Below are 26,560 nucleotides of genomic sequence, written 5' to 3' on the forward strand. Positions count from 1 at the left end.
ATCCTCGTGGCCAGCGCGTCGGCGGAGGAACACATGACGCACCTCAGACAGCTGTTCGACAGGCTCGGCGAACACGGCCTCATCATCAACCCAGCTAAGTGTCAGTTCGGGGAGTCGTCCATCACCTTCCTCGGGCACCACATCACTCCACAGGGGGCCGTTCCCCTCCCTGCCAGGGTTGAGGCTGTCACCATGTTCCCCTGCCCCCGCACTGTACAGTCGCTGCAGAAATTCCTGAGCATGGTGAACTTTTATAACCGTTTCCTGCCCCGTGCCGCCCACATCATGCGTCCCCTGTATGAGGCCCTGCGGGGTAAGAAGTCTAAGGACGAGCTGGACTGGTCTTCGGGGATGGACGAGGCTTTTGTGGCCGCCAAGACCGCGCTAGCCAACGCTGCGCTGCTAGCTCACCCGTCGCCTGCCGCCCCCATAGTCCTTACAACGGATGCCTCCGACTACGCCGTGGGGGCCGTGTGTGAGCAGTGGGTGGGGGGGGCTGGCAGCCGTTGGCGTTCTTCAGTAAACAACTCCGTGAGAGCGAGCGCAAATACAGCACCTTTGATAGGGAACTACTGGGTCTCTTCCTCGCAACCAGACACTTTAGGTTCCTATTGGAGGGCCGACAGTTCACCGCTTTCGTGGACCACAAACCGCTGACGTTCTGTATGGCCAAAACCTCAGAACCGTGGTCTGGGCGTCAGCAGCGCCATCTCGCGGCGGTTTCCGAGTTTACCACGGACATACAACATGTGTCGGGCAAGGATAACTTCGTCGCCGATTGCCTTTCACGGGCGGTTGTTAACGCCGTTCACTTGGGACTCGACTACGCCGCTATGGCAGCGGACCAAGCCAAGGACGCGACCGTTCAAGACTACCGGTCGACCCCTACGGCGCTACGGCTGGAGGACGTGACGTTCGACGCGGCCAACACCACCCTCCTCTGTGACATCTCCACCGGTCAACCGCGCCCCCTGGTGCCTACTTCCTGGCGGCGCCGAGTTTTCGACACCGTCCACGGCCTTTCCCACCCGGGAGTGAAGGCCTCGACCAAGCTGGTGAGCGTCAAGTTCGTTTGACCTGGGCTCCGTAAGGATGTTAGAGCCTGGGCCGGCTCGTGTGTGGCGTGCCAACGCGCCAAGGTGCACCGCCATACCAAGGCCCCTTTGGCGCCGTTTGTGGTTCCAGAGAGGCGGTTTGACCACGCCAATGCCCTGCCCCCCTCCCGTGGTTATACGTTCCTCCTCACTATTGTGGACAGGGCCACCAGGTGGCCAGAGGCTATTCCCTTGTCCTCCATGACGGCAGCAGAGGTAGCACGGGCGTTCATCGGCTGCTGGGTGGCCTGTTTCGGCACGCCTGGTGACATCACGAGCGACCGGGGCTCCCTCACTATTGTGGACAGGGCCACCATGTGGCCAGAGGCTATTCCCTTGTCCTCCATGACGGCAGCAGAGGTAGCACGGGCGTTCATCGGCTGCTGGGTGGCCCGTTTCGGCACGCCTGGTGACATCACGAGCGACCGGGGCTCCCAGTTTACCTCGGAGCTCTGGACAGCGGTCGCTGAGCACCTGGGGGTGAAGATCCACTGCACTACGGCGTACAACCCGCAGAGCAACGGACTTTGTGAGCAGTTCCATCGGGACATGAAAGCCGCTCTGCAGGCAAGCCTCACTGGCTGCGACTGGATGGACCGGCTCCCGTGGGTCATGCTCGGCCTGCGTTCGGCCCTGAAGGAAGACCTCCAGACCTCCTCTGCTGAGCTGCTGTATGGCCAGCCCCTGCGGGTTCCGGGGGAGTTTCTTCCGGATGCTACGGCTCCCTGGTCGGCCGCCTCTCACCTCAGTGCGTCCCGGAGCGCTGCCGGTGCCTTCGCTCCCGTTCCGATGTCTCAACACTGCCTCCCCCGGTCCTACGTCCCCAAGGATCTGCCATCGGCAAGGTACGTCTTCATTAGGCACGACAGCCATCGGTCCCCGCTGCAGCCCCCATACGACGGGCCCTTCCGCGTCCTGGAGGCGGGGGATAAGAACTTTGTGGTGGACATGGGGGGCAGGCCGGAGCGGGTCGCTATAGACCGTCTCAAGCCCGCTCACTTGGACATTGGGGAGCCAATGCAATTGGCCCTACCCCCGCAGCAGGGGCGCCCTCCTAGGTCGGCCCCGGCACCTGCCTCTGTTCCTGTTTCGGCCCCGCCTATGGCCCGGGTTTCGGCCCCATCTGTTTCCCCTCCTGTGAAGCGCAGCCGTTATGGCCGCAGGGTCCGCCCCCCGACTCGTCACCTGTTTTCCCCGTGACTTTGCACTATGTCATTGACTGTTCTGTTGTAGAGTCTATTTTTATGTTCATGACTTGCACTTTTGCTGTTTTGCATTGTTTTGTGTAGGTGAATTCTGGGGGGGCCTGTGTGGTGACCCACATTTATATAACGAGAGACATTCACCTAAGAGGACGGTGTACCTTTAAGGGAAGAGGCGAGGGGTCAGATAATGCACTTCCGCTTCCGGTTCACAGTTCAGTGTCGTTGTCGAATGTATGACATGCTAAGTTGGAGCTAGTAAACTACCTCGACTACGTCTACTCTCACGTCTCCTGTCTCGTTGTTTTCTAACTCCACAGTGTCATCTTTGTAAACTCTGGGACCTTGAAGTGTTTTGGCTGTGGGGGAGAGGGTGATTTGGTTCGGGCCTGTCCTGAGAAACATCCCTCCGATGGCAAAACGCAGAGTGAAGAAGTGAGAGGACACGAACAGAGTGAAACCAGGTAGAACAACGAAGAGACAACAGAAAAGGGACAGAGTCCAGATCACAGCGACAAAACTGAACCACCTGAACATAGTGAGAAGTCTAAACAGGAAAACGTAAATGTTGAAAACGAAGCACAACGTGAATGGGCAATGGCATCAAACACTACAGGTGGAGCTGCAGAAGGTGTAGTGTTGAGCAGTGAGGAGGACTTGCTGGAAGACGAAAAAGTCTGTAAGGTTCCTGTGCTGAAGAGAAAGCAGGCGGCTGAAACGAGTGGCTCTCAAGCCAAGAAAGGAGCATTGACAAGGGAGAGAAGCAGGCATTACGAGGAGCACCTGTCTGGGGATGAGTTGATTATGGAGAAAGAGGAGGAGGAAGGGGACTGTGGTATAGGCAGCCGGGTACCTGTATTAAAGAAGAAGCAGCCAGAGGTACAAATGTCTGAAGATGAGTTGGAGGAGGATGGTGGTGTAGACAGCCAGACTCACACTTCCTCCCAGTTGTCAGGGGTGGCACAGCAGGAGCACTACGATGCACGCCAGATTAAGAAATTCTTGCAACGAGCAAAAAGTTTGAGAAATGTCAAACTTGAGGACTTCTTTGCAGACAAAGAGCTGTTTCTGTACTCTGTTAAATCCCAGATGGGACACAAAGACGGATGCGGCTACACTGATCAGGAGATATACAGCAGTGGTTCTCAACCTTTTTGGGGTCCTGGACCCCCTGCGTATTTTTGATCTACCCTGAGGACCCCTCCACCTGATCTTGGGGGAGGGGGGTTGCAATTTGATAGAAACAGTAGAAACTGCATTTTAAATTGCATTATAGCATTTATTCACTCTTTGGGGCAAAAATAAGAGCTTTCAGTTGTAACTTAGATATAGTTAACAAAACATAATTCTTATGCAGTAACTTTCAGATATATGTAACAAAACAGAATATGTATTCAGTAACTTTCAGATATATGTAACAACAGAATTTTTATGCAGTAACTTTTAACAATGCAAACGGGAGCAAGATCTCTTATTAAAATACAATAAATTACACTTGTGAAACATGTAATTAGAGAAAAAAGTCCTGTTACCCTCTATAGTTTAGGTAGATAAAGGTCTCAGTCACATTTGAGTAAAATAATCCTATTTCTATAAATGTCATAGGATTTTTTTAAAGATATTTTATTTTCACGGACCCCTTGCAATTACACCACGGACCACTAGGGGTCCGCGGACCCCCGGTTGAGAAACACTGATATACAGGCTAGGTAAAATAGTTATGAAAATTAAACAAGAATTGCAACATGAAGAATCAGAGGCAATATAAGACAAATCGTGTCCCGTCCTGGTCAATGTTGTTGATGATGTTTAAGAACAGGCTGGTTGACGAGTGTGTTGCACCGGGCGTTCTTCCTCCTACTGCTGCTGGAGGAGCCACTGATACATGGAACCAGGCTGGTTTTCTACGACTGGTGCCTTCCAGGATTTCCCAGAAACTGTTTTCCTCCACGACCATCACCCCACAGCGCATAGTGGCTGCAGCAGGATTGGGACTCAACAACACCGAGGCTGTAGCTCAGCTGCTCAACATGAGGTCTCCATGCCGCACATGGGGACTTATTTTATAGCTACGAAGTAAAAACTGTCTGAAAGAGGTGTTTTTTACGAATACTTGTTTGGACCACTCAGTGGATTTTGTTTTTCCCTGAAACGTTTTTTTTTTGTATGAGCTGGATTATGAAGAGTTGGTTGTGTTTGGGTGTAAGCTGTTGGACTGTTGCGCATTTGGAATAAATGTACTTTTTAAAACTCAACTCTCTCTCTCTCTCTCTCTCTCGGAGCGGAAGTGCGAGTGATGACGGAGTAGCAGCCTGTTGCTTCGGTATTAACGGTTTTCTAAAACGAGCTTTTATCTATCCGCCTTTCCCCTTTCATGTGCTTTTTTGTTGTCTTTTAGTTAGTTAGTTTTTTTTTTCGGTGACAAGTCTAAGTGGAGTTGTTTTCTTTTTCGGTAGCAGTGCTACCGCCCTCAGCGGGGCAATATGGCCACTGTGGGAGGTGGAGGGACGGCGTTTGAAAGGTTGGCACGCCGGCACGCGATTAAAGTGGCCCGGTGGTCAAATGCTGGGTGGAGGAGTGCTGCCTCGCGGTAGACGAACATGTGGGATATGGAAGCATAAAATCAGCATCCAGGATGAACAGTGCTGTGGTCATGTTTATCGATAGTGCTGATAAAGCCAACCAGGTGGTGGACAGCGGTGTGGTGGTTAAGGACACGTTGACTCCCGTTCTGCCACTGGCTAATCCTGCCACGAGAATCATCATTTCTAATGCTCCCCCGTTCATGAGTAATGCCGCTTTAGAGAAGGACCTTGCAAGATACGGACAGCTAGTGTCCCCGATAAAAATGGTCTCTTCGGCAGAGGTGGAAAAAGTACAAAAATATTGTACTCAAGTAAAAGTACCAATACTTTGATGAAATATTACTCAAGTAGAAGTAAAAGTACTCATCTGAAAATGTACTCAAGTAAAAGTAAAAAGTAGTTCATTTGAAATGTACTTTAAGTAAAAGTTACTTAGTTACTTTCTTTGTGTGGGGTGTGAGGGTAGTAAAAATAGGACAAGGGGTCAGAAATCCATAACTATTTTGTTTTAAATTAAAGAACAAGTGTAACAAATGTAAGCGCAATAACAATAACTTCACAACAACTGAACTTCTTGTTCAGTTTAAGTAGCATCTTCAAGTTAGTTGAGCTCATCCATTTAGTGGTACAACATTAAACATGCTTACTCTCACGTTTTCTCTCTCTCACGCTCTCTCTCACATGCACACACTCTCCCTCTCTCTCCCTCTCACCCTCTCTCTCTCTCTCACACACAGGTAAAAAGTACAAAGTAATGCCCACATGATGACGCTCATAAGTGTTGCTACAAAGTCAAACTGACGTAAAGGAGCAGCAATATTCCAGAGGAGACATGCTTGTGTGTGTGTGTGTGTGTGTGTGTGTGTGTGTGTGTGTGTGTGTGTGTGTTTGTTAACCGTCAAAGAATGAGAATGTGTTAATGCCATCTCCACAGCTGCAAGAGCGCTATAGAGGGCATGTGTGTGTAAGTGCGATAACAACAAAGAATACCTACACAAATGTAAGTGTAATTACAACAACATACATGTCAACACCAACAGCAACAGCTGTTATACTGCAAATCAAGGCCGCTAGTTTTGTGACACCCTGAATCACCTGTAACCTAGTCTACAAACTTCTTGTTCAGTTTAAGCAGCTGCTGATTTTCAAAGTTAATTGAGCTCATCCATTTAGTGGTAAAAACATTAAACAGGCTTGTGCACGCCTACTTTCTCTCTCTGTCTCTCTCTCTCAGAGAGGTACAAACTACAAAGTAATGTCCACATGATGACGCTCACAAGTGTTACAAAATTAAAGGAACTAACATAAAAGAGCAGCAATATTCCAGAGAGGAATATTGCAAATCAAGGCCACTAGTTTTGTGACACCCTAAATCACCTATAACCTAGTCTACAAACTTCTTGTTCAGTTTAAGCAGCAGCTGATTTTCAAAGTTAGTTGAGCTCATCCTTGCTCGCTTTGCAGTGAACAGTAATCCAGCACAACTGAAAAGCCGCTCGCAGGCAGCTGAAGCAGGCAGGCCGGTGTTGAGTTTCAGAGAGAGTTTTTTTAAATTTGGAAAGGAGTTTAGCAGATCCATATCGTTTGGGATACAGGCTAGGTACCCTTCCAACTCCCCTGTACCTTCTGACCTTCTGGACTTTATTGAGGAGAAGAAATCATCTTCATCTGAGGAATGTTGTCCAACTTGCTCCACTTCTACCTCTGCCATCTGGTCAAGGTGTTGTCTGACATAAGCCAGACCTGTCGAGTGACAAACAACACATTTCTGACAATTAAGACTTGATTAATTTACCAAGAGTGCACCATAATGCATAATGCCTTATAGCACTGACCGCATTGTATTGAGTATAAAACAAAGTAGATCTCCAATAAACTGTTGAAAAGCAGTTTATTATAAGATGCAATCATACCTGTTTCTATGACATCAGGCCTCTCTGTCCAGGTGGTCTTGAACTTCGGTAGAAGTATTGCTGCCGCAATCAGTTCTGGGTCCATCATCATCTCACCAAAACGCTTTTGGACACCATCCTGAATGGCTTTGATGAGTGGTAGACACATCTTGGATGAGGTCTCCTGCCTTTTGAGTTTTGCTTGTAGCTGACATATCACTGGAAGAAGCCACCCTAAGTGTGTGTTGGTCTCTGACTGAAGTATGTTCAAGGCCTTTACCAGAGGTTTCATCACCGAGCAGTTATCAGTCAGGAAAGCAATTTCTGCTTGAGTCAGCCTGGCATAAATAGAATACAAACAATTGTTAGGAAATCAAGCAGGAAAAGTTAAGTTTCAAGTATGTAAACACACATTCACACTTTCATACTGTTGAAGTGCAAATTAAAACTTACGTTTTCAATTTGAATTCTTCACAAATATTCCTGATTGCCTCCTCCCCTTTCTCTTGTATGATCCGTATGATTCTCTCCACAGCCATGAATGTTGAATTCCACCGCGTTTGATTTGGTCGGATGAGCTGGAGTCGGCAATGATCTTCCACAACTTCTGCTGCCATGTATGAACGACCTGTATTGTTCCACATGGCTTGACATTTCCCAAAGGCTGCACGTGATAGTCTCTTGTATGTGTCCATCTTCTTTTCTGCTATCTCAGCATCTGTTATGGCAACTAAGTTGAGAAGATGGCATGCACACCTTTGGTGTGTAGGAAGTTGGTACTCCAGGCCATTATCTTGCTCCAGGATGCTGAATGTGTCCAGGTAGTTGGCTGTGGGCTCATCATCAATTGAATCTCTGTCCGACTCAGCATCTGATTCTGCATCCTCAGACTGGCTATGTTCTCCGAAGACACTAAAAGCTTTAACGAAGTTTGAGCCACTATCTGTTGTGGTTCTCACCACTTTGCCCCTAATTCTATACTGACAGTGTATGTCGTCAAGTGCCCCTGCAAGGACATCAAAGGTGTGGGACCCTCTTAACCAAGGCTAATTTCCCCGAGTCCACTCAAGACTACTAGCAACTAACAGCTAGCCTTTACACACTCAAGTACCAGGGGCTAGCTGTTATGCAAATTTAGCCAATGTTCTAAAGACTTAAACAGACTGCAAATATACATTACGCGTTTTGTATCTGTTTGAAGTACGATAAACATGCGGATTGTCGGCTGGAGCGAGTTCATTTGGTACTTAATGATGTGTCACGTTTGATTATGTTAGCATAGCAGCTAATTAGAATGTGCTGGCTAGCTGTGGGTTTCTTCTACTGTCAATGGTTGCAGGTGCTAGCATAAAAATGCCCACGAAATGGGGTGAGCCTGGGTTGGCTATATTAAATAAAACTACTAATGAGACAGCAGAAATACTTACCAAAACATGCTTCTGCAGATTTGAAGTGGAGTTGTTGAAAGCAGACAGGTACTTCACTGCTGGGAGGCACATCTTGCACTGCATGATGATGCTGTTACCTTTCCTACGCTTGAACAAAAAGAAATCTTCCAAATGTGGCCAAGGATTTTTTTCTGCATCTAGTTCTACAGACTTCGATGTTTCAGCTTGAGCTTCATCTATTATTTCTAGGTCCGGGTCTTCTGGACCGCTGGCCGCTGGCCGTGCCTGCTTTGTCGACCTCCATTCTAGCACTAAAAACTTCGTGCCCACTAACCTAGCTTGTCCACACGTGCCCTCTATGTTCACGCGCCAGTGCTAATCACATCATCATTTGTCACTGTTGGTTCTGGCCATTGGTTTACTGTCTATGGTGCTGGCGCGTATTTTTCCCCTGTAGGTTGAATTGTTATTTTTACTCAGTAACGGATATGATTTATAAAGTAACTAAGTACAATACTTGAGTCAAAACGTACTCAAGTAAAATACAAAATACCGATTTTAAATTGTACTTAAAAAATACAAAATACACAAAAAAAGTATTCAATACAGTAACTTGAGTAAATGTATTTCGTTACTTTCCACCTCTGCTCTTCGGGTTGCAAGTCTCCTCACTTGAGACACGTTGTGTCCCATAGGAGACAAGGCTTCATGATTCCGAGAGATAATTCGGAGGGTTTGAATCTGAAGCGTCTCCCGATGCCGCCATGAGAGGTGCATCTCCGGCTGAAGACGGCGCTGCCGAGTCGGCACGGGGCAGACAGGAGGCCGGGGAGCGAGGGGCAGGAGAAATAGACCAGGTCGTGAAACAGAAAGAGACCGAGGCTGGATAACGCAAGGAAAACGGACAGACTGAGCAGGCAGGAGAGGAAGGTGGGAAGGTTGAGCAGGTTAAAAAAGGTGATCACGATGAGATCACACCTTCTCTAAATCTACAAAGACACAATGCAACTCTTTCTGGCCTTCTCCATACTTCTCAATCAACATTCTCAAAGTAAACATCGCATCTGTGGTGCTCTTTCCATACTGCTGTCGCTAATCATCACCTCTCCTCTTAACCTAGCTTCTATTACTCTTTCCCATATCTTCATGCTGTGGCTGATCAACTTCATACCTCTGTAGTTGCTACAGTTCTGCACATTGCCCTTGTTCTTGAAAATCAGTACCAGTGTGCTTCTTCTCCACTCCTCAGGCATCCTCTCACTTTCCAGGATTGTGTTAAACAATCTAGTTAAAAAACCCACTGCCATCTCTCCTAAACATCTCCATGCCTCCACAGGTATGTCATCAGGACCAACTGCCTTTCCACTCTTCATCCTCTTTATAGCTGCCCTCACTTCCTCCTTGCTAATCCATTGCACTTCCTGATTCACTATCCCTACATCATCAAACCTTCTCTCTCTCTCATTTTCTTCATTCATCAGCCCCTCACAGTACTCCTTCCACCTTCTCAGCACACTCTCCTCGCTTGTCAGCACATTTCCATCTCTATCCTTGATCGCCCTTACCTGCTGCACATCATTTGCAGCTCGGTCCCTCTGTCTAGCCAATCAGTACAAGTCCTTTTCTCCTTCCTTAGTGTCTAACCTGTCATACAACTCACCATACGCCTTTTCCTTTGCCTTTGCCACCTCTCGCTTCGCTTTACGCTGCGTCTCCTTGTACTCCTGTTGACTTTCTTCATCTCTCTTACTGTCCCACTTCTTCTTTGCCAACCTCTTCCTCTGTGTAATTGTTTATTTGTTATGTACATTGTGTAAACACAACACCCATTGCACGTTGTCCATCTTGGGAGAGAGATCCCTCCTCTGTTGCTCTCCCTGACGTTTCTTCCCATTTTTTCTCCTAGTTAAAGTGTTTTTTAGGGAGTTGTTCCACATTCCAACCGAGGGTCTAAGGACAGGATGTTGTGTTGTTGCAAACCCCCTGAGTTGTGTTTGTGTTTGTTATGTTGGGCTATTTTATTTTGAACTTCTGTTTTTACAAATACTTGTTTAGACTACTCTATGGTCTTTTTTTCCCCTGAAACTGTTTTTTTGTATGAGCTGGATTATAAAGAGATGATTGTGTGTGAGTATCAGCTGTTGGACTGTTATGTATTTGGAATAAATGTACCTTTTTAAAATCAAAATCTCTGCCTCTCTCTCTGCCTCTCTCACTCTCTGTCGATTGAACGTCCCCAGTTATTTTTGGGATTGTTGAAAGATGCATGTTAAGTGTTTCTAATTTGACAAAAAGTGTTTATATTAAAAAGATATCAAGTCTCTTAGACTTGTTTTAAATATTCAAATTTTCGTCTCTCTCGCTCTCTCTCTCTCTCTCTCTCTCTCTGTCTCACAAACACAAACAGACAAACAGTCAAATAAAAAACAACTTTACAGCTTTAGGGAAACCACAGATTGCTAAGTTTTAAACATGAATGTTTCCACCATTTTATTTAATTATTTTTTTAAACATGTCTTGAAACGTTTAATTTTCCTCGTGTTATATTTAGCCCAGCTTTATTTTTGGCTATAGAAGTTATGAATTATGCTTTGGATTTGATTTTTTTTCACTATAGATGTCTGACATCTATCATCAGATCGGGGCGGTGATGCAGCTTTTTGTGTGGCTCCTGCTCTGCCACTTGCTGAGCCGACAGCATTGTGGCTGATCCAGCATCAAACTGGAATCTGTTTTTATTGTTTGTCACATTTGGCCACATGTTTCTCATATATTGTATTTGGGTATTTACGTGATATTATCATGGGTAGTTGAGAGACCATTAAGCATAATTAGATCCCTCCAGTCATTCTGGCAGCTCCACTTAAGGCACATTGTAAACCTCTTTTCTATGCCCTGCAAAATACTCTGTGCACACAAGGCAACTGTTAAATCACCTTACTGGAGGAATCGCAGATTACGTCTGTGTTAGTTTCTCCCATGTTGTTGGTGTATATGCTCATTCACACCTCACATCAACAGTGTTAATTCTTCTACGCGTTGTGAGCTTTGTTTTCATTTTAGATTATGCTGAGTTGTATGACTACTGTTGCATGTTGGCTGGGTTGTGTTGTCTTTCTGCCAACGTTCCTGACGTCAAGTGTTGTATTACCCGCGTGTTTGGTAGACGGTTTAGGAAGACTGTGCCTTGAGGATGTTGCTGAGACGCCTGATTTGAGGTGTGAAGGTATAATTCTTAATGAACATCTATTGAATGACAGCAGTGCAACACAAAGACAAAAACACATATCCAAAAACGACAAGAACACATATATCAGAACTAACACATATCCAAACTAAACAAAAAAATCGCTGTCCAAGAGAACGAACGCCAGCCAGGATGACTGTTGGAACAGTCAGTCTGCATGGGCTAGCAGTTAGCTTAGCCTGCCCCACTTCCGCATCCTGTCAGACTGCCCTCAGTGCTTCCTCTTCGGGCACAGCTCCAGGCAGGGCCCTGGTCCTTGGGCCCACCGGACACAGCAGACCAGACTCCCCCAGCCGATCAAACACCAGCTGTCCCAGCCAGACACCCTCGACACACCTCCCCACACTCCACGCGATGACACTAAAACACAGTCAACACTAGGCAAGGCTGCCGCCTGACCGCCCTTGGTGTTATCGGAACTGCCGGTCTGCGTGGGCTAGCTGTTAGCTTAGCCTGCCCCGCTTCTGCATCCTGTTAGACCGCCCTTAGTGTTCGGGCGTAGCTCCAGGCAGGGCCGTGGTCCCTGGGCCCACAGGATGCGGCAGACCAAGCTCTCCCAGCCAATCCAGCACCAGCACTCCACATCAAACAAAGACACAAACTTGGACGTAGACAAAGACGCTGCATGGACGGTACTGGGTAAGGCCGCCGCCATCTTCCCACACCGGAAGTGGATTTAAGGTGTGATGGTACTGTTCTTAATGAACATCTATTGCATGAAGGCATGTTTACTACGAATGTGCGTTTTGTGTATTAATGTCATGCTAGGGTTATGCCCACTTCGTAGATTGCAGGACTATTCTTGCCAATGTGTTCATACAATATCAGGTCCTAAAGAAAATCTTGCTCAGGGCCCCGTTGTCTAGAGCCGGGTTTGTGTGCACATAGTTGTGTTTGCAGATATTTGTTAAGTGGCTATAAAAATCTGTTAAGTACTAATGGATCTGGAATGGGGCGATTGTGTGTGTGTGTGTGTGTGTGTGTGTGTGTGTGTGTGTGTGTGTGTGTGTGAGAGTGATATTATTGATTAGAATCTGCGCGAGGTTTGCTGAAAGCATGTTAAGTAGCTTACGAAGGAAGCAAGGAGAGCAAAACAACTTTGGAGCAAGACAAGAGGGGAATGATTATCTTATTTACTTCCTCTAGTGGAAATATTTGATACAAAGCCAAAGTTTTCCCAAACTAACCCCAGGCGACTGAGAGGATAGATAAACAAAGCGTTCCCATGGGTTGTTTTCGATGAATAATATTGGTATGATCTTCATGTCGGAGTATTTTAGAACTGAACAAAGACACAGGCTTAAACATTTGAAATGTCTTTAATCATAGGCTTGTATATATTGCATAATGCATGACATAATTCTGAACATCAAGGAACATACCAGTTATTCGATGAGCGTCTCCGCTTTCCACAGAAAATAATGCTTCTCTCTGCTTGACAAAATCATAAAAATGTGTTGCACGATCAGAATATTAACTTTTCCACGAGCAAGACCCTGGTGGGTATGTCCACTGACCCAATGCATTGTTGTCAGTCTCATTGGCTTATCTCCTGTCCCTCGCCCCCAATGTGAAGCCCAAGTTCGATTTTAGGCCTCGCTTTGTGCAAAGTGTGCATGCAGCCGGTCCACTCAAGTTCGCAATACCTTGTCTTTGTCCAACCTGAATTTAGGAACCAAAACAGAACACACACAGTGAGAAGGGCATAAATAAGAGTGCCGCTGAGAGTAAAATCTCTTGCTAATGGCTCTTTTTCTTTGAGAATGTGCACATCCGTCGGTCAGCGCGGGGATAAGAGTGTGAGTTTGAGTGTGTGCGGGGTGCGGGGACAGCAGGAAATCGCGGGCGGAAGCTTCTTTTCAACTCTCTGCACTGCGTGTTACCCTGCCCGGCTCTCGGTTTATTCCCCCATTCTGCCTCTCAAATCCGGGGAGACACAATTAGCCGCTCTCCTCAAGCCGCTCAAACACAGCCCAGGCTTTTGCCAACAAAAAGCCTCTCTTTGGGATCTCCACTATTCGCCTTGCGTTACAGAGTGTGGCGGGGGCTTTATAATGCCAGCTGGACTTGTGGGGGGTGTGAGAAACAGTGGTTGACTGTGCTGAAATGAAACTGCCTGAAACGTCACCTGAATATCATGCGTCACACTAAATCACAATAAACAATTACCGATTATTGCTTACTCTAGTTTAACACTGTAATCAGATGACATACTTTAAAATATTGAGTGATTATAGTTTTATTTATTTATTTATTTTACAGCTGCTGCCAAACGCTGCACTCAAGATTTTTTTTTTTTGCAGGCCACCAGTGCTGAAGCCTGGCTGGTTTTGTTGTCACGGCAACTGAGTGGATATCCGCTCTTCTGTGTAGTCGAGCTGTGTTTGTCAAGTGCCAGTAATAGCTGGGGTGCCTAGCACCAGGAGCCAAGGCAATAAATACACTGGTCATACACTGGGCATCAGATGAATGGTGGGCTCCATCATACAGGGATGAAACCTCAATGTATGGGGAAATAGCCACGTTTGTTACCGCAACCATGCCCACTGAGGCAAACGGTAGTAAGCATGGAGTAAAAAAAAACCAAAAAACACATCCCACGGGCCTTGCAGATTGGCTGAATTTCCAATCTTCATTTTATAATGCAATTCCTATCAAAACAATTACATAAGCACGGTTTTGAACTCCGTCGCTGTCAGTTTTCAGTGAATGAAGCAAGCAGTTTTACTTTGTACTGAAAAAGAACCAGGCTCTACGCGGCGGTACTTGGCGTCTAGACTGGCACAGCTGTGATTCTCTGATAAGTAGGTGTTAAAAACAATGTTCAGATTCCAATTTCAGTGTTCACGGAGGTGTTTCATGCCAGAACTACATGAGAGCATCACGGCTCATGGCTCCAGATAAACTGAATGCTATAGTTTCACCTAATGTGTTTCACAGCTTAGCTCCCTGTAATAACACGGAGCTTTTTCCATATGGAATAGCTAAATTTGAAAGAAAACCACAAACTAGGGGAGCAGACAGTCTCTATGGCATGTAATCCGGTTTAACAGCCAGCGCATATGTTGAAAAGTGAAGCAGGCCTCTAATGACATCATGTCTATACTAATGGTAGGGCTGCTCGTTCATGGGTGGATAGATGCTCTCTTATATTAGGTTCACCGGGAGAGAGCGAGAGGGCAGCGGGGCATTAAAAAGACCTTTATTTGTGGAGGTTGTGACATTAAAAGTCCAATTTTCAGTGCATAACTCCGTGTCTGTCTGCAGAACTATCACCAGTCATCGTTTCTGTGGTCCCGCCTTTACGGTGCTGGTTAAAATGAGTGAGCATCGTGCACGCATGGAGTGTGCACGGTGGCACCGACTGCACATTTCCATCGAGACAGCGTAGTGGTGGGCAGGAGGATGGAAATAAGGGTGGAAGGAAAGAGGGCAAACACCACAGTGCAGATTAGATGTGGAGGAACACAAAGATGGTGCTGAGTAGTCAAGGAAGACGGCTAATTCACGGCGAGATCTGGCGAAGCATCTGACGGGGTTGTGAGTTGGAGGTGTATGGGTAGGTGCTGGGCGGGTAAACTGAGCGCAGTAGCTGCAGTTGGAGAGCAGTCCACTCATCGGGAGTGACAACGTCAAAAAAAAATCCCAAAAAGGATAAATAAATGTGATTGAGGGAGTCAGAAGCAGGTGGTTTAACCAGAACAGCCGGGGCAGTCAGCGGCATCATAGGAAACGTCGTCTGCACCAAATTAAAACAAGCCAGTGATTCAAGTGCTGAGTGTTACAGTGGAAACATTTATATGAAGCGATATCACACAGAGAGGACTTAACGGGAACAGAACTTAAAATGTCAGCTCTTTCAGAGGCTCATAAAAGGTAGGGTGGGGAGTATGCCGGAATTTTAAAGAGGAACTCCAACTCAATGGTAATGAAAAAAACAAAACAGAAAAAAAGACAATCTTTTTTTAAATTAAAGGTTTTTTGTCTAATTTTTATGGCAAAGTATGTATGATGTAGCATATATGTGTTGCACTGTTTCTTACGACATAAACATGATAAATGGCCGGAAGGAAGAGTAGCATCTGCATGATGAATAAGTTAAAAACACTTGAAAACCTTTTAGACCCGTTTATTCTTATCCCAATCTGGCGGACCAACTGTGCACAGGCAGGCAGTCTCCCACACTCTCTCTCACTCTCTCGCTCTCTCTTTCTCTCTTCTCTCTCTCTCGTCCTCTCCAACTCTCATCCTCTCCAGCTCTCTCTCTCTCGTGCTCTCCAACTCTCTCCCTCTCCCTGTCTCTCGTCCTATCCAACTCTGTCTCTCTCTCTCTTGCTTGCTCTCTCTCATCCTCTCTAACTCACTCACTCTCTCTCTCTCTCTCTCTCTCTCTCTCACACACGCACACACACACACACACACACACACATACATACACATTACCCTCTTCCTGTCAGTAGTCTTGGCAACTCCTGCCTCGAACAGCAGACAATGTTAGCTTCCTGTTGCTGTCCTATGTGAACAGTAGCTGTTGAGAGACTGCTTATATAAGCCAGCACAAAAAGGCTTCCATGAACGCTGCCTCTCCTCACTGACTGTATTTAGTCTTTCACATATTTGTCACGATTCAACCAGTAAAGCTTCCAGCTGAGGCCATGCAATATCCATCCAGCTAAACTAACACATGAACCACTCCACGCTCTCATGGGCAGCATGCGAAGATGGTGGGTCTGAGCGACCCTCTACACACACGAGCAGACGGCAAGGAGGCGAAAAAAATACTAAGTCATATAAATCCAAGGTTATCATAACAGTGCAGTTATATTCGGAGAGAAAATACAGGCATATGCATTTTAGGTTTACATCAATCAGGCACAACATCTGCTTTCAAAATTAAACTCGGTTAAACGGGTTACTATAGTCATCAGACAGTAACGATACTATTCAGCCATATTCAGGGTTTGCTCACGACCATTCACAACTATGACCTGATGCACAGAGTAGCGGTATTGCGGTTCACTAAATAAACACTATCGCAATTGGTCAGTTAAGCACTGTAGGTACTGGCTCCACAAAGACACAGATGCACAAATTAGGTACATTCTGGATTATAAAAACGTGGTTTCACTAACCTAAGGGCTCTTTTTATTGTACGTCTTTGTCAGCTACTGCGATTTAAATGCCTTACTACTTAAGGCAGGAAGACCGAGACAGATTGCATCATACCCTGGTGTTTAACGTCTGTATTGCAGATGAATTTGCTAACCGTTTAGCAAGGAATACCTTCAATTTCCAAAGTTATTGTTGTGTTATATACTTTCAATGAATAGGGTTAACGCAATCAATTTTACGGCTCATCCACGGGGTCGACTGAGGACATTTTTTGTCGTATATGACGCCGTAAATTATACTGATTGATTTTCCGTGCTCTTAAGTGGAAACTCCTGGTTCACCACAATTATTTTTGCGAACGGAAAAGAACGTTGATTATTATTATAATGGTCCACGTAAAAATAAACTAAGAAAAGCTGTGTGGTATCTTGTAAAACCATGTCTTTTCAGTGTGCTTTATCTCTTAAGCGTGAAGCCACACTATGAGATTCCTTCAATTAAATTAACATGAAAACACTGTCCCAGCCAAAGTCTTCACAATCAGGGAGTGCCAAGAAAGACCCTGAGAAAAAATAGGACACAGGATTTTAAAACTGACTTTTGTGTGAGGCAGCCTGGTTTGGCTTAGTAGGCTTAAAGTCTTTATATGTGCACCGTCCCTAACATTGACATCAACACTTTGTAAAAAGTTACTGCTGTCGCAGAAGTGAGCAAGAAAAGCAAAATATTCACTCTTGGTCATCTAAACCCAGTTTCTTCCAAAATAGTATACTTAAGTATCTGCATTTCCTAACAGCAGTCCAGCTGTATCTTTGATACCCGCACCTATGGATCATGACACTGCCGAGGGAGCTGTGAATAGTGCCATGAGTCACTACTGCCGTTGACCTTCTCACAAAAACGTCACATCCTCTTGCGATTGCACCCACCGCCAGTGCGCATCGTACTCCAGGTGGATTTTGCCATTCATTTTGCAAGTCTCCAAGTCGATCTTTCCGTTAATGTAGGGTTTAAATTTGGGGCTCTGGCTCTTCCCATTCTTGTCAGTGAGGCAGGGTTGGGTCGAGTCAGCAGCACTAGTTATTTGCTTGGCTGACTTCTCTTGCATACGGTTGATCTTAATGGCCTGTGTCTGAGAATTGTCCTTAGCAAGGGAAATGTTCTTACCCATCTCTATGGCCTTGGTCCAAGTGGGAGCCTCTTGTTTGGGGCCATCAGACTTGGCTTGGGGGGCATTGCCAGACACTGCTGGTTTCCCTGGTGCTGCCACTCCATTCACAGCACCCCCTGCCTTGGCTTTAACCTCCGTTCCACTTTTAACCTCTACGGCAGTCTCAACCCCGTCCCCATTAGCCCCAGAAACCATGTTTCTAGACTTCGGTCCCACACCAGCACCACCCACTATCCGACTGCAGCATCCGGCCGCCTCAGAGGCCAGCGGTGTCGCCGAGCAGATGACCGACTCCGAGCTGGAGGGGCCGTATTCATCCATGTCATCTGCCAGGGTGTCAAGGAAGCTGCCAACGGAGATGTTGTCCAGCTTATCGTGGGGGTCCTGCAGGCTGCTCCAGGAGCCTCTCCAGGAGGTGTCCGGGCCCTCTCCCAGGCTGTACTGGCTGCTGGTGAGGCTGCTGCAGCGGCTGGTCAGCGTGCTGCGTTCCTCCAGCAGCCATTTCACCGCCTCAATGCCCTCGTGCACGGCCAGCAGCTGCTGAAGGATTTTGACGTCCACTGAGCGCAAGTGAGCCTGGGGAGGGAAAAGAAGAGGAGAAGTTGTTGAATTAGACAGAGAAGAGCATGCATTTAAAAGCTGAAGTTAATGATTACGTTTTCTGAATCTCTTTTTATTTAGTTTACGGGTGGGTATTGGGAAAGGAAAGAGATGTTTGCAGACTGGACAGAGCCACCAGTATTTATCTGTCGCTCCGATCAAAGGGTACTGGACTTGCAATACTGCAAAGTAAAGAAGTAAAAAAGAAAGTAGCAAAATAAAAAATGAATAAAGAAACAAGACAAAGAACTGAAAGAGAACACTGTTATAATAATAAGTCATAAGGGTGCATGGCAAAAGATGAAGGCAGAGATGAGATACCATTGTGGAAGAGTGAATAAAAGGTAAAAACATGTTTAAAAAGCGGGATAGTAACACAGGGGAGGACAGTGGTAGGCAGAAGACATGATGTGTGAAAAGAGATGAAACTGAAAAAAAGGACCGTGTTTCATTAGTCATGCTTGAAATTGACTTTTAATCCCTGAGAGAACGGTGCAAATTAATGGTATTTGTGTGTATTTATGAGTTAAAGTGGTCGAGGTAAATGAAAGCGGTAATCAATCAAAAACAACAGGCGTTAATGTGAATGGTGTGTGGGAGGCTTAAAAGGCTAAACGGGGGAATGAAAGGGGGGGGGGAACGAGTGCAGTGATGAATAATCCCACTAGAATACATTAGCAGAAGGTCATATAAAGAACTGACTTTCAGGTTTTAGCCTTTTGGGCCTGATGATACCCACACACCTTTCTACTTCTCTCTCATTTGCCCCCCGCCGCAGCTATGGCTTTTCTTCTTTATCCATCTTAATGTCTCCCTAATATATTATAACAACACCCTCCCCACCACCACCACCACCACCATCTCTGGTCCACAAACTGAACCGGCTGTGGCAGAACGGTGCCAGCTGTCAACAGCGTGTGCCACACAAACGTTGAAAATTCAGCTTGGTTTTGGAAAAAGTCACTCTCACTCATGTGATGCAGTGCATAAACAGAGGACATTCCCTTGATGAATTATCATTAGAATAAATTCTGATGATGGGCACTTGTTGGTCAATGTGTAACTTACTAATCTGATGTCTGATATTTTTTTTAATTTTATTTTATTTGCAGAGGATCAAGCCAGAGAACTCCCAAATAGGACCACTTGAAATGTAAAACCAAACCCACTCATTTTGACTAATTTCTCAGGGGTACAGTAATGACACAACATTTCCAAAACCGTACACTTAGCATTTGTAGGAAACGGAGTCAAAGAGCACAAACCTTAGGCCACAATGCCTACACAAGGCTTTGCACTCTGACCTTTCGGACTCATTGTTTATCGCCCTTATTTCCTTTATGGGTTTGTCTCGACCTTGCCGGTCAAGTCGATGAAACGGTGAAGTGGAACGCATTGATCCTATGCTGCCACACCGCCGCTCATCTCCTGAACCCTGCACAATGCTTGCATCAGTCGCTTCCTGTCCATATGTAGGCTTCGCCTGCAGAGGAATGTTGCGGCTTTACTGATGATACATCTCTGTCTGGAAACGTCGTTATTACTCGAGACTAAACAGACGACAAATCTGTATCCACATTAAAGAGCTCCAAACTCTGTCGTCTATGAGGGCAACAACATGGATGAACCACATGCAGGATCACTTTTTTTCTGCTGAGCAATTACATGAAAAATACAGTTGTGGTCATGACAAAAACAAATACCTCTCACAGATGATCTGCAGGCGTGGGGGATGCCAGCCGGTTTACACGAGCCATTCTCCTCCCGGTAAAGCTAACCGCTACGGTACAACTGCTTTAGCATTTCCCGGTACGATTCTCCCTCTCAAGCCATCTCTGAATCGTCATTGCAAGTTAAACGGAGATGCATTAGAAGGGACCGCATCTTCAGTTTGAATATGCATACTTCCATATGAATACCCAACCCTAGGGCCTTCACACAAAGGTCTTGCAAAATGCACAGTGAAAACAAATTTTGTTTAGTACAGTAAGGACAATTTTTGGTCTTTATGGCCTACTTGTCAGTGTTGCTGATAGCAGTATCTGCCATTGCCAAATTAGTTTCCTAAAAATCAAAACCTTAACCATATATGCATCGACTTAGAGCGATGCGCCCTTAGTTAAAATAAAATTCCTTTAATTTTTGCATACCTGCCAAGATGTACTCAGATATTTGCCAGGCAAGTTGCCTTTAAGCATTTTTGAGTAAGATCCATTTTAAGGCTAATTACACACACACACACACACACACACACACACACACACACACAAGAGTGTAACGCAAAGGCACCACAGTTCTGTTCAGCTTTAGCAGGACACCCTGTAAAGCAGAAATGCTACCCTGAACAGGACATGAGGTGGAAAACTGGAGCTTTCTCAGCAGAGCTAGTTTGGGGAAGGAGAAAGAAAGGCATGAGACGCCTGGCAAATGAGCTGCAGCAGATCTGCTGATGCCGAAGTCACACGCTGTACGGAACAATGAATTACACTGGCTCTCACGGCACACGGCGAGAGACGGGGAGAAAAATACAGAGAATCCTGAACTGAGCTGGAAGATGCAAAATTACAAAGCCCGGCTTGTTATTTTTGGATATTATATATATATATATATATAGGGAGAGAGAGAGAGAGAGAGAGAGAGAGAGAGTGAATCACATTCGCAGCTGATGAGTGCGTGACGCACGAAACAAGCTTGTACTGAAATGCATTAAAGTGTTTTTTTCCTACATCTATCTTAATATTCCACTCCTCATTTGTTGAGCACATTTATCAACACCATTGGCGGTTTCCAAAAAAAAAACCCCGCTATACATATGTATGTATATATATATACACTTATATATAGATGTCCTTTCCCGAGTAGCTTTGTTGACAGCTGATCTGATGATTGCTTATGGCATGAAACAGAATTTACTTGACTCACTGGATTATATATATATATAAAACTTTGTTTAAAGAAACACTCAACGGTAGGGAAAGTGCTCAACAAATAAGGAGCAAAATAATCCAGTGAGTCAAGTAAATAAATGTACTTAAAGTAAATTTATCCATCCATCCATCCATTATCTGAACCGTTTATCCTGCTCTCAGGGTCGCGGGGATGCTGGAGCCTATCCCAGCAGTCATTGGGTGGCAGGCGGGGAGACACCCTGGATAGGCCTCTAGACCATCACAGGGCCCACACACACACACTAAAAGTAAAGAAAATTTACTTGACTCACTGGATTATATTGTAGCGTATTCAGGGGGCAGCCCGGGACCGCCACAACCGGGATGCGAACCCGTATCTCCCACTCCGCAAGCGACAACGTTAACCAGTCCACTAAAGGGTCCGACCCATCAGTCAAGGACCGATGTGTCTACTTATCCATGCACGTTACAATATGTATATTTATTTATGTATTCATTGATTTACCTCTCTAACCATCAAGCCATCCCGTCGCACTGTATGCCCAACACATGCGAAAGAAACAAAAGAAAGGGGGGCAACGAGGGCAAGATGGGACTGAGCAACAGATTTAGAGGAACAACAACCCCAGCTTTGTTTGTATGTGTGTATGAGTTGCTGTAAAATGGCTGGCGTCCCGGGGCATACTGTAGACATTAGGGGCTGGGTTCAGGATTGAGGTTTGAGGTTTAGTCTGGCAGAGACCGGGAGCTTAACGGGGATGGGAGTAAATATACCTCCACACTTAAGTCAGCGCTGAGGTGGCACATGCTGACAAAGCTGTGCACTCTGTGCTGCGACTTCTCTGCTGCTTTTCACTGCTTGTCCGGGATGCACATCTACATATAATTAATGTTTTAGGTGAACAGTTTGGGTGACCATGCTGAATTTCGGTCACGTCATGGGGGGGCAAACGGTCCAAATGCAGGACAAACAGCAGGATATTGCAGGACAGATTTATAGCGGTCGTCAGGCTTAATCAGACACATCCTACCTACAGTTACACGACTTGCCCACTGTTGTTGCACAACAAAGTATAATACATATATTACAATATATAATATGCTTGAATAACAGTTTGGAAAGTAAATTCCTATAGACAGGACTAATGGGTAAATAAAGAGGGCTGTCTGACTGTGTGCCTTGTTGTTGTTGTTGACTGAAGAGCATGTTAATTTATGATCCATCAAACTGCAATATGAGACAGAGCAGCAGGATACCAGAGATTATGATTGAATGATAACTAAAGTTTATCGTTTAATGTTTAAATGGAGGGAGGGGTACTTTAAAAAAAATTGATTCAATATGTGGGACATATCGATGTAAAGCGGGACGACTGGTCACATCACAAGTATCTGGCTTGGTGTCAACTGAGTGAAATGTGTCCCTTTCTACTGCGGGAGATGAGGGAGCAAGGCCGGCTGGAAATATAGACAAACCGCCCGAGCTGAGGTGGATGATACTTAGTCCTAAAATCATGTGTCACTAGCATACAATCTTTTCACGTTATCACAACTACACTCGTAGTAGCCTTAAAACGCTTTGGATTTGTGTTTGTGTAACCCAGCAGTTACCTAGTCAGTTGATTCAGCGTTAATAGGTACACTGTCTCTTTAAGAGTCCCGACAGTGAGCGCAGCTTTACGGCTGTTGAGTGGGGATCTCACAGCGAGAGGCTTCATTTAGGTATGTTTCATTTAAATACATTTTTTTTTATTGACAGCTCACCGCCATCGGACCAGCTATCAATGGAAAAAAAACGACAGAAGTAGAAGAGAGACGACTTAGCTAAGTGAAGCCGCAAACCCTCTCGCTGTGAGAGCCCCACTCTACAGCCGTAAAGCTGCACTCACTGCCGGGACTCTTAAAGACACAGTGCACCCATTAACACCGGGTACACCGACTAAGCAACTGCTGGGTTACATCTGCACATCCTCTCCAGCCTATATCTGCATTCTGGGTGCCTGCTGACATTCCTGTGGTGTCATTACACGCAATACTTACTTTTATCTTGCATTAAATGACGTGCATGCTTAGTCATCAAGAAGTGGGCAACCAGGGCAAGCGTACCTCCCCCGTTAAGTCTGAACATAACTGGAAGAATACCCTTGTTTTTCCATCAACATACACAAGGTGGCATAAAGAAAAATCATAATTTAGTATCCGCGTGAAGATTTAATTTCTCCCCCCGCCCGCCATTTTTTCTCCCCAATTTTATCCGGCCAATTACCCCACTCTTCCGAGCTGAACCAGGGAGGGCTGCAGACTACCACATGCCTCCTCCGATACATGTGGAGTCGCCAGCTGCTTCTTTTCACTTGACAGTGAGGAGTTTCACCAGGGGGACATAGCACATGGGAGGATCACACTATTCCCCCCAGTCCCCGCCCCCCCAAACAGGAGCCCCGACCGACCAGAGGAGGCGTTAGTGCAGCGACCAGGACACATACCCACATTCGGCTTCCCATCCGCAGACACGGCCAACTGTGTCTGTAGGGACGCCCAATCAAGCCGGAGGTAACACGGGGATTCGAACAGGCTGTAGCATTCCAGCCGGACTTTATTCAGACGATGCACTCCGATAACAACTGATGGGTCCATGGTGCGGTATCAGACCATTTGTTGCAGCATTTACTAGTCACACCGTAAACACACCATAGAACCACCGTAAGAGCTGAAAGCATATACAGTGGTGTGAAAAAGTGTTTGCCCCCTTCCTGATTTCTTATTGTTTTGCATGTTTGTCACACTTAAATGTTTCAAATCATCAAACTAATTTAAATATTAGACAAAGATAACACAAGTATACACAAAATGCAGTTTTTTATTATTAAGGGAAAAGAAAAATCCAAACCTACATGGCCCTCTGTGAAAAAGTGATTGCCCCCCCCCTGTTAAAACATAAATTAAGTGTGGTTTATCACATCTTTGGAAAGCTGAGTTCAATTTCTCTAGCCATACCCAGGCCTGATTACTGCCACATCTCTTCTCAATCAAGAAATCACTTAAAAAGGACCTGCCTGACAAAGTGAAGTAGACCAAAAGATCCTCAAAAGCTAGACATCATGCTGCGATCCAAAGAAATACAGGAACAAATGAGAAACAAAGTAATTAAAATCTATCAGTCTGGAAAAGGTTATAAAGCCATTTCTACAGCTTTGGGACTCCAGCAAATCACAGTGAGAGTCATTATCCACAAATGGTGAAAACATGGAACAGTGGTGAACCTTCCCAGGAGTGGCCGGCCGACCAATTTACCCCAAGAGCGCAGCGACGACTCATCCAAGAGGTCACAAAAGACCCTACAACAACATCCAAAGAACTGCAGGCCTCACTTGCCTCAGTTAAGGTCAGTGTTCATGACTCCACCATAAGAAAGAGACTGGGCAAAAATGGCCTGCATGGCAGAGTTCTAAGACGAAAACCACTGCTGAGCAAAAAGAACATAAAGGCTCATCTCAGTTTTGCCAGAAAACATCTTGATGATCCCCAAGACTTTTAGGAAAATACTCTGTGGACTGACGAGACAAAAGTTGAACTTTTTGGAAGGTGTGTGTCCCATTACATCTGGCGTAAAAATAACAGCATTTCAGAAAAGGAACATCATACCAACAGTAAAATGTGGTGGTAGTGTGATGGTCTGGGGCTGTTTTGCTGCTTCAGGACCTGGAGGACTTGAATGGAACCATGAATTCTGCTGTCTACCAAAAAATCCTGAAGGAGAATGTCCGGCCATCTGTTCGTGACCTCAAGCTGAAGCGCACTTGGGTTCTGCAGCAGGACAATGATCCAAAACACACCAGCAATTCCACCTCTGAATGGCTTAAGAAGAACAAAATAAAGACTTTGGAGTGGCCTAGTCAAAGTCCTGACCTGAATCCGATTGAGATGCTGTGGCATGACCTTAAAAGGGCGGTTCATGCTCGAAAACGCTCCAATGTGGCTGAATTACAACAATTCTGCAAAGATGAGTGGGCCAAAATTCCTCCACAGCGCTGTAAAAGACTCATTGCCAGTTATCGCAAACACTTGATCGCAGTTATTGCTGCTAAGGGTGGCCCAACCAGTTATTAGGTTTAGGGGGCAATCACTTTTTCACACAGGACCATGTAGCTTTGGATTTTTTTTCCCCCTTAATAATAAAAACCTTCATTTAAAAGCTGCATTTTGTGTTTACTTGTGTTATCTTTGTCTAATATTTAAATTTGTTTGATGATCTAAAACATTTAAGTGTGACAAACATGCAAACAAATAAGAAATCAGGAAGGGGGCAAACACTTTTTCACAACACTGTACATAAAACAATCATTAAATTATATGTGCGACCACGTTTCCCCCATAGCTAGCCACCAGTACGGGGTGCATAGCACTAGCTAGCATTAGCTTATCATTAGCGATCTCCGAATCACAAAGAACACATTGTAAATAAAAGCATAACGAAATTCGAATTAAACAGTCAATCGGCACTCATACCTGTTCGCCTTCCAGCTAGGTGCTAAATAAATGATGATGATCAATGAACTATAAGTTGTGAATTCGTTCTGTGCATAGCGAACATGACCATCGTCTTCAACTTTCAGTTTAGTTCTGCCGTTTTCTCGCAGCGGCGCACAGCATCATGGGAGACCAGAGTTTTTCAAATAAAGGTCACATAAGAAAAGGCAGTGTATTTCGCTGTTAATATCAATCAGGACTGTACTTTAGGCACCAAATACAAATCAATAATGAGCACCATACAAATCAATAATAATAAAAAATATTATGACACAATTATATGGGTCATTTACACTCCCACCAAATCATTAATGTTTTGGTGGGAGTGTAAATAACCCATATAATTTTGTCATAATATTTTTTTATTATTATTGATTTGTATGGTGCTCATTTACACTTCCACCAAATCATTAATGTTTTGAATATAGAAAATCAAGCATAAGCAAAAACAAATGATTTCTCAACTCAAAATGACCATAAACCATAAGTATCGTGGGAAAGGAGCGTCAAGTATTTTAAAACAAAAATAAAAAAAAACGCATCTCAAGAGATGCAAGGCATGTGTTAGTTAGTAACTAACTAGTCACTATCTAGTAACAAGACCAGTTTTTGAACTGGCCGTTCAAGCACTGTCTGCTTGGTGAGCTGTTCACCTTTTTTGCCTAGGTTTCTATCCCCTAGACAGATCTTCACCCTCCTAACCAGTCCATCTCTATCTACTACAGTCTCTAAAACTCTACCCAACCTTCATTCATTTCTAGGCAGATCATCTTCTTTCATCACATTGCTGGTTTTCACTGAGACGACTGCAGCTGTTAGCTCTAGTCTTG

The 26,560-nt window shown here is 45.3% G+C and overlaps 1 protein-coding gene across 1 annotated transcript in view; it reads right to left on the reverse strand.

Moving 5' to 3' along the window:
* Positions 1-12,974: 12,974 nt before the first annotated feature.
* Positions 12,975-26,560, reverse strand: part of lurap1 (leucine rich adaptor protein 1) — a 33,950-nt gene continuing 20,364 nt past the window's right edge. The window contains exons 2-3 of the mRNA XM_056276773.1: positions 17,346-18,267; positions 12,975-13,070 (exon numbers count right to left, since the gene is read on the reverse strand). Coding sequence (XP_056132748.1) covers positions 17,413-18,267 — 855 coding nt within the window. The 3' untranslated portion in view covers positions 12,975-13,070; positions 17,346-17,412. The remainder of the gene's footprint in view (positions 13,071-17,345; positions 18,268-26,560) is intronic.

This window comes from Lampris incognitus, chromosome 3 (assembly GCF_029633865.1).
Source record: "Lampris incognitus isolate fLamInc1 chromosome 3, fLamInc1.hap2, whole genome shotgun sequence".
In the NCBI taxonomy this organism is placed as follows: Eukaryota; Metazoa; Chordata; class Actinopteri; order Lampriformes; family Lampridae; genus Lampris; species Lampris incognitus.